This window comes from Achroia grisella, unplaced genomic scaffold (genome assembly GCF_030625045.1).
Source record: "Achroia grisella isolate CSIRO2021 unplaced genomic scaffold, CSIRO_AGI_Agris_v1 utg1867, whole genome shotgun sequence".
Taxonomy (NCBI): domain Eukaryota; kingdom Metazoa; phylum Arthropoda; class Insecta; order Lepidoptera; family Pyralidae; genus Achroia; species Achroia grisella.
Window position 1 is genome coordinate 177,862 of NW_026712690.1, and position 14,937 is coordinate 192,798.

General features: G+C 31.4%; 1 protein-coding gene across 1 annotated transcript in view; it reads right to left on the reverse strand.

Moving 5' to 3' along the window:
- Positions 1 to 10,640: 10,640 nt before the first annotated feature.
- The window catches only part of LOC131841661 (retinal homeobox protein Rx1-like), a 64,808-nt gene continuing 60,511 nt past the window's right edge, over positions 10,641 to 14,937 (reverse strand). Inside the window, exons 3-4 of the mRNA XM_059189986.1 lie at positions 11,485 to 11,656; positions 10,641 to 10,898 (exon numbers count right to left, since the gene is read on the reverse strand). Of these exons, the coding sequence (XP_059045969.1) occupies positions 10,729 to 10,898; positions 11,485 to 11,656 (342 nt within the window). The 3' untranslated portion in view covers positions 10,641 to 10,728. The remainder of the gene's footprint in view (positions 10,899 to 11,484; positions 11,657 to 14,937) is intronic.

A 14,937-nucleotide genomic window follows, 5' to 3' on the forward strand; every position in this document is an offset into this window, starting at 1 on the left:
TTTATAATTAATTTGGGTTTAGATAAATCCATATTTACCTATACTTTTAAAACTTACAACTTATTTGCTAGGTTTAAACAATTGTTAATAGAGAAAGTGACAAGAAATTTGTTTTACAAAAATAGGTGAGGACATAAAAACATCAGCGGAACGAAATTTAATGAAAGTTACTAGTTACACAGAAATCTAAATGAATTAATATATTTTGCAATTTATCTTTTTATTCTCCGACGCTAAAATGGGGAACTAGATTCGTTCAAATAAAAAGTACCTGTGTTGTTTGTTAATTTTATTAGGTAGCTACACCAGTAAACTTTAACCCAATAATTTTCAGAAACGTCTTTAGATTTTACAGTTTTTGAGTAGCTAAGGTGCAAACAAGTATCCAAATTCATCTGAATATGTGCCATTATGTCAGAATATTAATATATTGGAAATGAAATATCTTACTATTAATACGAGCGCCATCTATGTATAGAACAAAGTACTTTACAATACAGCTACTCAGCGCTAGATGGCGGTAATTTAACACCAAACCACTTGCTGTTTCGTGATGTTCTATTGTATTTGAAAAAAAAATCTAGATGGCGCTGCTAACTACGCTGTAACTGTAAAAATTGTAAGTTATATGCTTTTTTCTGTATTTTTTTGTTATATACTGTATATATATATATATATATATATATATTGCTCTTATTATGGTTGCAATTTGACATTTAGAAATAATGATTATCGTATATTATAGTTTTATATGAAATTTTCTTGTCACAGTATTAGTGGCATTAATCCAACAATGTGTTACAATATTTGTAACACATTGTTGTGTAAAATAGATATAAAAATAAATATAGCAATAAAAATAGATAACAACCTATTCTCAAACCAAAACAGAAGTAGGTATATATAAAAACAATAGAGTTATATGTGATCTAATTTTGATGAAATTTTATATGTAGGTATATTTGATAGGTCTGAGAAAAGGCTGTTATCTATTTTTAAAACCCTGAGTAATAAGTGTGGCTCACTCCAAAATAGATTTATTAATTTCACTGACATACTTTTTATTTAAAATTGTTATGATTAGTCATTAAAAAATTTATATAACCCAATATTCACCATTCTACCATCAACTACTATTTTTAATTGCGATATTAGTAGGTACTTTAATTTATAAGACAAAACAACGTTTGCCGGGTCAGCTGGTATGGGTATAAAAATCAATTAAAATTATCTAATTATTTTGTACAAAAACTATTTTTTCTTTGAGTTTGAGTAACACACTCACACTTTACTTAGCACTTAGGGATATAAAAAATAGATAACAACCTTATCCCAGACCTACCGAGTATAGATACAAAATTTCATCAAAATGAGTTCACAAATAACTCTATTTATTTTTATATACATAGGTACCTACATTTCAGTCACTACACTCTACGTAAACGTATGAAAGCATATCTCTTACTATTATTTATAATTACTCGATCTATGTATTATGGTAGATATATAGAGGCGCCTTGCTTTGGCACGCGTATCTATTTAAATACCGTTCACATATATTTTGCATTAATAGATAGAATATTCCAATTTACAAAGCATAGATAAGCAGAACAGACACATTTGGCCTGACTAATCATAATAATAATAATAATAATAATAATTTATTTGCTTAAAAAAACACAGTATAAAAGATGGTAATTAAAACTTAGTATCATGTGTTTTGCCATAGTAATGGCATGCAAAATAGTATTGTTTAAAATTATGCATAATTAACTATACAGAAAGAAATAATAATAATAATTATAATAATAGTTAAATAGGATCTCTCTAGTCGGTATTTATACATTGTCAAAAAAATTGTTTAAACTGTAAAATTCCTTATTTTTTAACCATTCTCGTAATGTCTTCTTAAATAATATTTTCTTATTCGTCTTTAATGTCTCAGGAATGCAATTATAAATTCTTATACACATATTTTCACAGTTTTTTGTGTACTGTGTCATTGTATGGGTTTTAGCAAGTACCAATCTATTAGGATTTCTAGTATTTCTTGGATAAATGTCCTTTGCTTTCGTAAATGAATTTAAATTTTGTTTTACAAAAACAGCTACCTCATATATATAAAGCGATGGAAGTGTCAGTAGTCCAACTTCTCTGAAACGTGTTCGACATGACTCGTACGGTGCAAGACCACACAATGCTCTAATACACTTTTTTTGAGCAATGAATGCCCTATTAATATTTGTACCATTTCCCCATATTAATAGTCCATAACGCAGTACAGATTCCACGTATGCATGATATGCAGTGAGTGCAGTCTTTCTGTTCGTTATGTTTTTAACACGCTTCATTGCATATATAAACTTATTAATTTTGTTACTAATATTTTCGATTTGTTTTGTCCAATTAAGTTGTTGATCTATCATTATACCCAAAAATTTTGTTTCATTAACTGATTCAATTTGTATATTTCTGTAGTTAACATTAAGATGACAGATTTCATTTTTCAATTTATTAAAATTAATATAATTAGTTTTATTTACATTTATTGTCAAATTATTCATGTCAAGCCATTTAATTATTAGGGTTATAGTTTCATTTATATCAATTTCGTGGTCTTTCAATGTTTTATATTTTTTATCAGTAGTTACTATAATAGAAATGTCATCTGCAAAGACAATGCATTTATTTGTAGTTATTTCAATTAAATCATTAATATACAGTACATAGAATACTAGCTCTCTCTATTCAATTTTCAAATATATTTTGACATATCATACTGCGTTTTCTGGTACCGAGCTAAGCAGAGGTTGTGTTATGGGCACTAGACAACTGATATAAATACATAGAATATTTTTTTTTTGTAAATCCATACTTAGTCTACATAGAAAACACCCATCCCGGTTCAAACAATCATACTCACGAATACAAATGTTTCGAGTATTCGAACCCGCGACTATCGGAAGTAGGGTGGTGTGCTAAACTGCGAGAGCAACAAGGCCGTAAACAATTTCATTTATAAGAAAAAGAACAAGTAAGATGTCGAATTAAAATAAGACAAATCAAATGAGATTGCATAGAGTCATTGCATCTTTAAGATGAAGTAAGTGGTTACACCTCTGTAGCCAATAAAGCAATCCAATAACGCGGCGGGGCGGGGCGGGGCGCGGCGGGGTCGCGGGGGAGGGGGGTGCCTCAATAAACCCTCATATCTCGAGCAATTACTGCAAAACAAATGAGAGCTAACGAAATTCACCTCCGAGCGAGATCGGAGGACGGAACATGAGTGCTATGGATACTCTGTTAGATGCATTATTTTTTTTCTTTATATAATAATCCACACTAATATTATAATTTATAGTGGTAGTGTGTTCGTCAGTCTGTTTGTTATGTTTTACTACTAAATTACTGAACGGATATTGTCGAAATTTTGCACGAAGCTTCAAAGTATCCCGAGTGCGTATATGGGCTTTTATCTTAAGAAAAGTAGATGATGCAGTCGCTGGAAACAGCCTGTTAATAATAATTATAATATAAATTATAACAACAATACTAACTAAAAAAAAATAATTAATGTTATTCCGGATGGAGTTGGCAACTGTCGAAATTGCGTTGAAGGCCACATTTCGCTCGGTATATTTCAATCAAACGTGGCACCCGGCGAATCTACGGCTCACTATCTGATTGATTTTATTTGATATCTGTGTTTCCATCACCGGGAAGTCAATCAGGAACGTGAATTGGTTCACAAAGGTTGGTACACAAAGAATTTGTGTTTTTCTATCACAACCGTTCGATCTAAGTCGTGATATCAAAGCACTACGCCGCGATGCTCTTAATTTGGCAATAGTATTTAGTCATTATTGTTAAAAAATGTAAAATTACATATTAAAATGTCTGGACTGAAATTATTTATTTTCAATCATTTTGAACATCTGTAAGCTGTAACATAAATTTTGGACAACTCCACGGCCACCTCTGTTCGTAACCGAGTGCCAAAGGGCTGTGTGTCGGGTGTTTTAGGGTTTTTTCAGCGGCTTTGACTTGCAAATTGTCAACGCCGCCCGCCGCCGCCACCGCCGCCCGGGGGCACGGGCGTAATTAAAAATCAGACATTCTTGTAGCGCTACAGCGGCGAGTAGCGGTACTAATATTCAACGAACCTGATTTACTTGAGTACTTACAAATGAATTTTAATTTTAAATTAAATCTTTATATTACTGAGATATTATTTTCATACATGTTTTTATTTTAAATTAACGAGTTACAATGGCAATTAATCTTTATATATGACATGTTTGATTTAACTAAGCCTATTCGATAACAGATGTCGCTAATAGAAATTGCAACACTAAAAATCTTAAAATATTATTCAATTTCAATTCAAATTCAAAATATCTTTATTCGTGTAGGTCTATTATAGGCTGTTATGATATGTCAAATCTACCGTCAGTTCGGAATGATTTCGAGATGAGCAGAACTGACAAGAACTCAGCTCGTATTCTTTTGAAACAAATGTACATGTTTACAATAATACATATATATTTCAATTCAAAGTTGGGAGAATAGAGTGACCACCAGCATTTGCTATTGCAAAAACAAAAAATCTAATCAGTGTTCGTAACCTGAGGAAGTCCCCACAAGCAGAGCCCGTTGACGAGTATGACGGAAATCTTTTATTTATTCAAAGAAGAACTTTACCATCATCTAGAAACTTGTAAAATCATAGCTACCTTAAAACTACTACTTACTATTTATGGCAGATGTAGGTACCTGCAATAATAGTAATAATCTCAGGACAATTCACATAGAGCCATCTAGACCCAAGTTAAGCTAGCTAAGGCTTGTAGTTGCTGTTATGGGTACTAGACAACTGATACAGGTATATAGGTTTCTTTTCGTAAATACATACATATTATACATAGAAAAGACCAAGACCGCTAGAAACAATCATACTCATGAATACAACTGTTTGTGCTGTGAGAGGAATCGAACCCGCGACCATCGGAAGTAAGGCGGTGTGCTAACCGTTAGACCACGAAGGTCGTCAATACAACTTACAATAGTTAATTATAGCAGGCACAGTTCACAAACTTTGGCCATTCGTAATATTTATTGTCTGGAAACATACTATTTTGTTTTCTACAAATTAGACAAATTTCAGCGATTAATTAACGCCGGTTTACGGTTAATGCGCGCCTCTCGTGATTACAGTCATGTTCAGTATAATTACCAACTGCTCACGTAGTCTAAGGGACAGAGTACAGAGTATTTATATTTTATTAATTTAATAAATAAAATTTTATATATATCTATTGATTAATGATTAATAGACAGATAGGCTAATGTTTAATACCAGCTCGAATTTTATATAGTTATATGTATACTTATAATTATAATCATGGACTATCATTATCATACACATAGAAAGAGTTAGAGCATAATAAAAATATGTGTCTAAGAAAGCGACTAAAGATATTTACTATACAATATTGTGTCTTTGAGTAACTCACATACCAGATATTAACTGTAAGTTGTTGAGATCCTAACTTATATATGTATTGTTGTGTATCTTTAGGTACTTAGTGACCTCACATTAAAATATAATAAACACATACTTGGTGCTTTAATCTGGTTTTGTTATGAACTTAATACCATATCGCCAAAAAGTATTTCTCGTCGTACATTCCGAATTGACGGTAGATTTGGCTTAAGTATTAGGAATGACTATAATATAAGATCAAACGAATATCTTAAAGTGAAATTCAGTCGGTAATAATAGACTAAAGTCAAATTAGAAACTGTGTCAATAATCAAATTAGAAACTTTTTAAATTGTGCGTCCTACCATGTAAGATTAAAGAGAGGTACATAGTAAATATGTAATAGTGCTTAAGGAATAAGACAATGAAATATAAATAACGTATATGAATAATCCTGACGACTTTGTTCAAAGTCTACGTAGGTTTTATGCAAAGTCTAAATATTATAATCAACCTAAGCATGTCTCCAGGAGTATAAAATTATAATTCTTATTACAGTTCAAGTTAATTTGTTGATTCAGTTAAAGCTAAGCGCTCCCTTATGCAAATAACGACCAAACAAATTACACGAAATAATGTATATATTTGATTATTAGTCTGTTGCCGCCCATATAGTTTTAGTTCAACTACCCACACGTAGACATTGTTCATATTCAAAATATCTTTATTCATGTACATAGGTCTATTACAGACTCTTATGATATGTCAAATTTACCGTCAGTTAGGAATGATGTCGAGATGAGAAGAACTGACAAGAAATTCTCAACTTCAGACATTATTAATTTTCAGTTTATTTGTATAATTCCTCGCTGACCTAACGGTTTAGACACTGCTATAATTCCGAGGGTCGCGGGTTCGATCCTCGCACGACATACACATATATATTATTATTGAGTATGATTGTACGTATTGGTCTGAATGTTTTCTATGTAGGTATATTATATATGTATATATTTACAATCCAAGGCGGGAGTTGGCCTTCAGCCGCTCCATAAGTTCTTCCGCGGGTTTGGATTTCCATCTGCACTCGCCCCCTAACGTCCGGTAAAGCTGTAAAGGTAGGGCTGAAGCCAACAGCATTAGATTAGTCCAAAAAAGAAAAAAGATATATTTATATCAGTAGTTTAGTATCCGTAACATATGCTCGGTTTAGTTTTAGACTAAATGACGCTTTGTGAAAATGAAGTTAGGTTCGTTAGCCCATTGTGACAAATTCACCAGGATTTACGGTTCCCCCTAGGAACGTGATAAATTCTGGTGAATCCAACCCCTCGTAGAGATCAACCTGACGTGCTTGCAATGTGTTTATTAGTTTACATCACTGATAATTCCCTTCCCCCTTTATTTGTAGCAACAAGGTTCATATGATCATCACTGGATGTTGATTTTTAGCTTTTTTAAATACTTTTGCTTCATAACCACAGATTAAAAAATATTTTTATTTTTCTGATAGCTGTGATGACTTGTTCTATCTAGTGCTTTAGGTTTATCGTCGACTTTTGGGACATCCTGTATGGTATATACCAATTGTTACCATAAATAAAATATATGAATAAAGTAGTCAAAACTATCTGTGCTCTACCATCTGGGATAACAGTGTGGAAAATATGTTTTCTAAGTAATGAGGATACAGGTTGATAAATAATAAAAAAAAATTAATGAAAGGGCACATTTATTAATCTCTCATTATTATACAAGTTATCTGTATAGATACTCAACTATACATGAACTACGTACACTCACATATATACAGTCCTTATATAAATTACATTATACTATTTACATCACAGTGTCGGTTAAAATAAACACGAATTAAAGGCAGTCCTTTAAATAAATAGAAGAACATACCATAATTATGATTATTTAAAAACATAGTTATTTTTCCCCTCCGATCGATCCCCCGTGCAATTCAAACGGGGATCGAAATTATGATCTGAGCCAAGGATTGAACCCCTAGTGGTGCCTTCAGACTAAAGTCGTATCCGTTAGACGAGAGTTGGCCTTCAGCCGCTCCATAAGTCCTTCCGCAGTCTTGGAATGCAGATAGCAATCTGCACTCGCCCCTATTGTTCGGTGAGGCCAGCTGCGGCCAATAGCATTAGAATAGTTCGAAAAAAATGTAATTTTAACAAAAATTATAGGCATTTATTTTTAACAAGTTCAAGTTAAAATAATTTGCAGTCCGTAATAAAAATAAATAAAATAACTTGCATTCGTAACGGTCGTACTCATCTCCTAAATTAAGTACTAATCAGTATAAAAAATGAGTATTATAATTACTTTAGTTTAAGACGATAAAAAAAATATGTTCAATTTCTAAACTAGTAATCCGCCTCGCATTCGCATCGATGTAATTATTGTGTTGATATTTTTTAGTAAAATATAATTAGGTATGTTACGCAATGATATTCCACATGTTAGAGAAATTAAAAATCGATAAAATAATATTTTTATTTATTTTATATTATAAAAAAAAAATGGAGATATTATCTTTTCTATACATAATAATAATTTAGCAATGTATTCACTTCCGGTTTTTCGAGAGTAGTGGGTCCTAAGATGGCGGATGAACAGTGAGTGACTCGGACCAAAAAAGGCATTTCACGAGCAACGCGCGAACGGATTGGACGTGTCTTGCGCACGTTGATAAAACTAAGAAAATCTTTTATATTCATAACAAGTGAAATATAAAAGAACGATGGCTAAATTTAAAATTTATAAAAACACTCCATAAACATGTTACCAAGAGGCAAGTAATAAGTCAAGTAAGTACTTACATTACGGAATTATTCTAAACTACATTTTATTTATATTTTAACTTGAAATCAAATCAAAAAGGATTCAAGAAAGTATACTTTCTGATTTCAGTTGTTCAGATTATGATAGAGCCAGGGGAAGGTCGTGTAGAATATAAATAGAATGTAGAATAATTAGTAATAGAAAGTATATATATTAAAGTAATATTTTAAACATTTAAATGCCTCATATAATTAGTACTTATTTAAAAAAAGTATGTATCAATGAACCACACTAGAATATCTACTAATTATATAATAGTAATAATTTAGTTTTATTTACATTTATATCTATTTACAAAATAAAATAATAAGAATATTGACTAAACAGGAACACCAAAAGAACTGTTTACATTAAAATGTATAGCGTAAATTTATAATAGTGTAATTTTTTATTAAATTTTTTTTTTAATTTATATAAAATTTGATATGCTTTTATTGGAAACAAAAACAAAACTTTTAAATGTATTATTTTTGTTAAGAGAATTTTACAATACTTTTTCTGTGACTTACTTTCAAATTATCTAAATAGAGATATACCAACTTATGTAGCGAGTCCATTACAATACATATATACAGATATAAAATCAAAGGTAGTGAGTGGGAGGTCTTAGCCCAGTACACAAATTGGGCTAATAAATAATTAGAATAGGTGTTGCTATAATAGATAACAAAATTCCAAGTGGACAAAGATTGTTGTTGCCAGCTTCAATAAAATTTAAAAAAAGAATAGCTATTTATGTAATGTATTTTCTTAACTTCGTATGTAAAAGGACACAAGTTTACCATAAAGTATATGAAATAATGAAATAAATACATTTTACTATATAAGAACTATCTACTAGTGTACATTTTATAAATACATCATTTACAATTAAATTAATACCTTAAATACAGTTCAATTACATAAATCTTAAAATTATAATATCTTATAGGAAAATCATTTTCACACGTTAAATTAATGAAATATTTTTACAAGTTTTTTTAATATATTTTATATGGAGAATGCTGTAAACTATTATAATAAATAACTACATATGGAACAAAGTGAGAAAACATTTATAAAATTATATTTAATATAAATAAAATATTTTTTGCATAGGTGTGTAACATTGTTTTATAGAAAGACCAAAATACAATATAAAATGTCTTAGAAATTTCAGTCAATATGGATTTATATATCTTATTAAAGTATATACCTATTCACATGTTTATATATAAAAATGAATCCGTATTTTCGTTCGTCACATCATAGCTCAACATTCAAGACATTTTCAACTTTAGAGAATTTAATTCTTTTTGTGTTTTTTAAAATACTCTATGTTCTTTTTCTAAGTTCTTATCGAAGGATAAAATGAGGAAAAATGAATAAAAATATTTGAAAATGTCAGAGCTTTACAGAAATATTATTTTCTTATGTTTTTATTGTTTGAACAAATAATTGTTTTTTCTTAAATCTTTGAAATATCTGTTATAGTACAATACGTAAGTAGGTATATACTTTATAAAAAAATATAGAAATTATGAAAAAAAACTATGTAATTTATCATTTTACAATTAATCAGTTTTTTTATTAAATCTATAAAAGTTTTGTGTTGATTTCTATAAATTTTAATTACATTATATAATAAACCAATATACTCAGATGTTATGAATAGATATATAGATATATGTACAGAATTATTGCTTTTTATATAGGCAACGAGCAAGTGTTGCCAGTTGTAAATCTTACAGAACTAATTCCAGAATATCTGAGCACATTAGCCAGAAATAAAATGCCTATCAATATTTACGAACGACTTTCCTTTATGTATTCCACAAGATGGTATGTGGTCACCATCGACTATATACATGAACAGCACCATTTACTTCGCGTCATCATGTGACATGGTATCATGGTTTTTTTATAAAAACAGCAGGAAAAATTAGGATAAAACTTTCACACAGTATTTCGTTAACTACAGGACAAAGTTTGAATGTATTACCCCCGTAAAACGGGATATATATGTAAATGATAATAATAATAATAATAATAAGATTTTCGAGAATAAAAAAGTAAAAATAAATAATACTCATAATATACATTTATATGCATTTGTGCATCATATACTGTAACAAAGAAAAATGTGCCCGAGAGTTTAAAGCTCGTTCATAAATATGATTGCATTATTTTATTTATAATAAACATTTGTGTCTAATAACACACATTAGTATATAGTTATTCGGGTTATAACACGAATAATTTTATGGTAAATAAAATTATTTACCTTTCGCAACGTTTCAAATAGTTTGCACTAGCTGAGATCAAAAGCTAATTGAGAGAGGTAAATTCGTGTTAAGACCTAATTAAATATATTAATAATGCATTATTCTAATTACTATCTTTATGTATTAAACCATCTGAAGACCTTTGCTGAGACTCTCGACATGTTCTTTTGCCTTCATCCTTAGTGCTGCGATGGATGAGGAGCGAGGATCAGGGGGTACCGGTGGTGCAGGCGCCGCTGGTGCCGGTGGGGTGAGGTAGCTTGGGTACCCAGAAGGTGGGTGACTTAAGAAGCCTGTAACAATGAAACAGTTTTTAAAATTGTTGATTATATGGGCTGATGATAATCTTGAACTATGGTAATATTCTTGGCTGGCCTTTACAGCTTCACCGAAGAATTTTTTTTATTGGGGTTTTTGGGCTATTGCTAAGACTGCAACCTGCACCTAAATCTATTGTGCTCGCCCTTTTTCAAAGTTCGCTACCTTATGCCCGTCAGGGATAATAATTGAAGGACATTCTTAAGAGCGATGGTTTTTATCTCCTCAGGATAGAGTGTATACTTTCCAAATTATTTGAGATATTTCGAAAAAAAAGAGTAGTTTATAAATTATTATTATTATTATTATATATTCTTTTTTTTTACAAAAAAGAGTGTCTGGATGGTGTCCCCATTACTAGCAATGTACCATGTTAAGTTTACCACGCGATTACCCTGGAAACCATCATGTTTTTTAATTCCTGGTGAATTTGTCACGATGGGCTAACTGATCTGACCTCATGTTAATGTTATCATACTCCACTGGTGCCCCACCAGCGTAAACCGTTAGTGCAGACAGGAGTACCATTCCATTATCATCTATTAAGAGAAAAAAAATTACCAGGTAAAGCTGTTAGTAGCGGTGGCGCCAACCAGGGGTCTACTGGTAACCCAAGACCACTGAGGCGGGGTATGCCTCCCCCAGCTCCGCAGCCATACTCTGACAGACCTAGTCTGGCAGCCTCCATTTTCTCCTGACGACGCCATTTGGCTCGTCTGTTTTGAAACCATACCTGGAAGTAAAGAAGCAGGTTATTAGATTCGATTCACATTAAAAATAAATGAAATATTTAAGAGAGATATTTAAAACAAATAGAGAGATGCTTGAATAGACGCTTATTATCTCATCACAAGAAGAATAAGCAAGAAACGCTCTTTTAAACAATCCTTGTAAGTTCACATTTTACAAGTCGAAACGTGTGAATACAAACTACCAACCAGCATTAATTTATTTAGGCTCAAATATAAAAACACAATAAGATTAAATCATTCGTAGTGATAAGAGTAGACCAGTACCTACAAGCAGCACTCGTTCACGTTCACGAATTGTATATAAAGGACATCATATTTTAAATATGGATAAAAGAATATACAAAACTGCCCTCACTGGCATTGTAGGTTTAACAAAAAAACACACCATCACGGCTGTTATCACGAATGATGTGATCGGAAACATTACTATTTATTGACGTCGTGGTGAACTCAATATTTCATTTGATAAGCTTAAATTTTGCTGGTTATTTTGAATTGGATCTAAATTGACCGCGGGTTAAGTAGTAGGTATAGATACACGCACATTTATAGTTTATGTAGTGAAAGAGAGAAGAATGCTAGTTATTCTTAAAGTTGTGCATTAAAATACATTAAATCAATAAAACAAAAACAATAAACACAATACAACGTATTTGACATACAACTCTTTTATTTATTATTAAAGTCTGACCACAGACTCGAAGATAGATTAATATTGTTTGCTTTTAATATTATTTGTCTATAGTCTTACTGAATTTTAAATAAATTGTCGTTGATGTCACATAGAGACTAGATGGTGTTGGAGTCACTAAATGCTGGATTAACCTGGCGAGATGTTGCTATTGACGCCTAAGAAATGATTATAATGGTCTAATTATGCAATATTACTTAACATTCTACATTATTGGATATGTTTTTTTTTAGTTTTTGCATATTTAATTGAACATATATATCTAAAACTGTGACAACAGTCTGCCAAATGAAGACTTTGATGACCTCGATGGCCTAGCGGCTTAACACACCGCCTTACTTCCGATGGTCGCGGGTTCAATTCCTCGTACGGTACAAACATTTGTATTCATATGTATGATTGTTTGTGTCGGTGTTTTCTAAGAATAATATGTATGTATTTACGAAAAAAACCTATGTATTTGTATAAGTTATCCAAGCTAGTTTAACTTGGGTCTTGATTGCGCTGTGTGAATTGTCCTGAGATTATTATTATTATTAGAGACAATCTTTACTGCGATCGTTCGTCATTCTATATTCGAGGAATTCATCATAAAATGTCTCTGTTTTGTGCTCGTTCGTTTCTATTGTTGAACATATTTAATACTTGTGACAGGTAAGCTATCAAATGTTGCATGTCCCTAACCTGCTGACTCCGAAGTGAAATCGAAGTGATCACGCGAACTCCACGTATTTTTACCGTTCTACCGACCCCCCTGAATATATCATTTCACACTACATTCTGACACCACATTTGTATCATGTATCTGCTACATCGGCGATCGAAAATAAACTATATCGTTGATAACAATAAAAACGATATTCCGCTGTTTATTTCGGGTAACAGGGTGGATGGTACAATAATGGTACACCGTTTTCTATGATTGCGTTCATGTTCATGCTTCACAGTATTCAAAGTTAGTTTTGTTATGTCTGGCCTTACGAACTGTTTAGAAGTGACGTGCTCTCTGATTTATTGTTTGAGCGTAAACCTTTTAGAGGTTTATTGTGGCTGGGGGTTGTAAAGTTGGATACTTTAATAAATGGTGATACATTAATTAGAAAGGATCCATAAAATATTTCTCTTTAAAACAAAAGACACACAGTCACGATTTTTATCCTAAATGAGGTAGTCAGAGACATTGTTAACTGTGGCTGATATGGTGAACGCAACATCTGGTATGCTCACAATTCGCTCATTATATTTCAACATTAATATCAAATTTAAAGACAAACTTCCTATTACAAAGTATCCTTTAGAATAGTAAATTACTAAGTAAATTTATAATAATTTCCCTGAACAATTCACATAGTGCCATCTAGTCCCAAGTTAAGTAGAGTTTGTGTTAGTTAATACATACATAGTATACATAGAAAACACCCAGACCGACACAAACAATTATACTCATGAATACCTGTAAATACCATACGAGGAATAGAACCCACGACCATCGAAAGTAAAGCAGTGTGATAACCGAAATCACCGAGGCCGTCGACTTATATCTAATGTAATTTACATAAATATATAATAGTATTTTAATAAAATAGAATTATTAGTAACGATTTGTAATTACTTTCATCCCTTTTATTACAATTTCTATTCTCTTCTATTCTATTCTATACAATATAGGCAGACACTATACTATATTGCCTACTTTAACAACAATTAATTGGTACCAAACATAAAAGGCAAAACTTCTTTTCACAATAAATTAAACAATAGTTAAACAAAACTCATAATGAACAAAGTTAAACTGAGCAATAAGCGATAAATTAATTTGGTCATAACAACAGTTGTTTACTAGTTTCGTCGCGTGATTATTGTCACTTAATAAAAAAGAAAGTTGCCGTCGCCGTCTGTCTGTTTGTGGTAATATCAAATAGTTCAGGAAATATTCTGTCTCGATTCTCGGTTCAGTCATACAAATATTTTGTTGGTTCACTTTATTAGAGAGATTTTATGCAGAGTTAATACTACCTACATTATTTTTATTTTCATTCTTATGAATATATTTTTATAATTATATATTTTTTTGTGGTGGACCAGGTGGACGATCTGATCAAAATCGCTGGAAGGCATTGGATGCAAGCAGCGCAGGACCGATCGTCGTGGAGATCTTTGGGGGAGGCCTATGTCCAGGAGTGGACGTCTTCAGGGCTGCGATGATGATGATGGTATTTTTTTATGTACTTCTTTTTATGAAAATTGCGTGGATTTTTGGCGTGGTGTGGCGTTAATGTTATTTACGTTTCTTACATTCCATTTATACGCCATCCACCACCTTCTGTATTTTCTCATCTACCCAAAGGTTGTCTGGAAGAAATCGCTTAAGCCATTTTAAGCGATAAGACCGCCTAATCTATTTTCATACTCTATAATTTAGTTTGTTGTATATTTTTCTGTTTTATATAAAACGTATTATAATAATAACTAGCTACCCCAGCTTCGCACGGATGTACTATACATATAAAACTTCCTCTTGAATCACTCTATCTATTAAAAAAAACCGCTTCAAAATCCGTTGCGTATTTT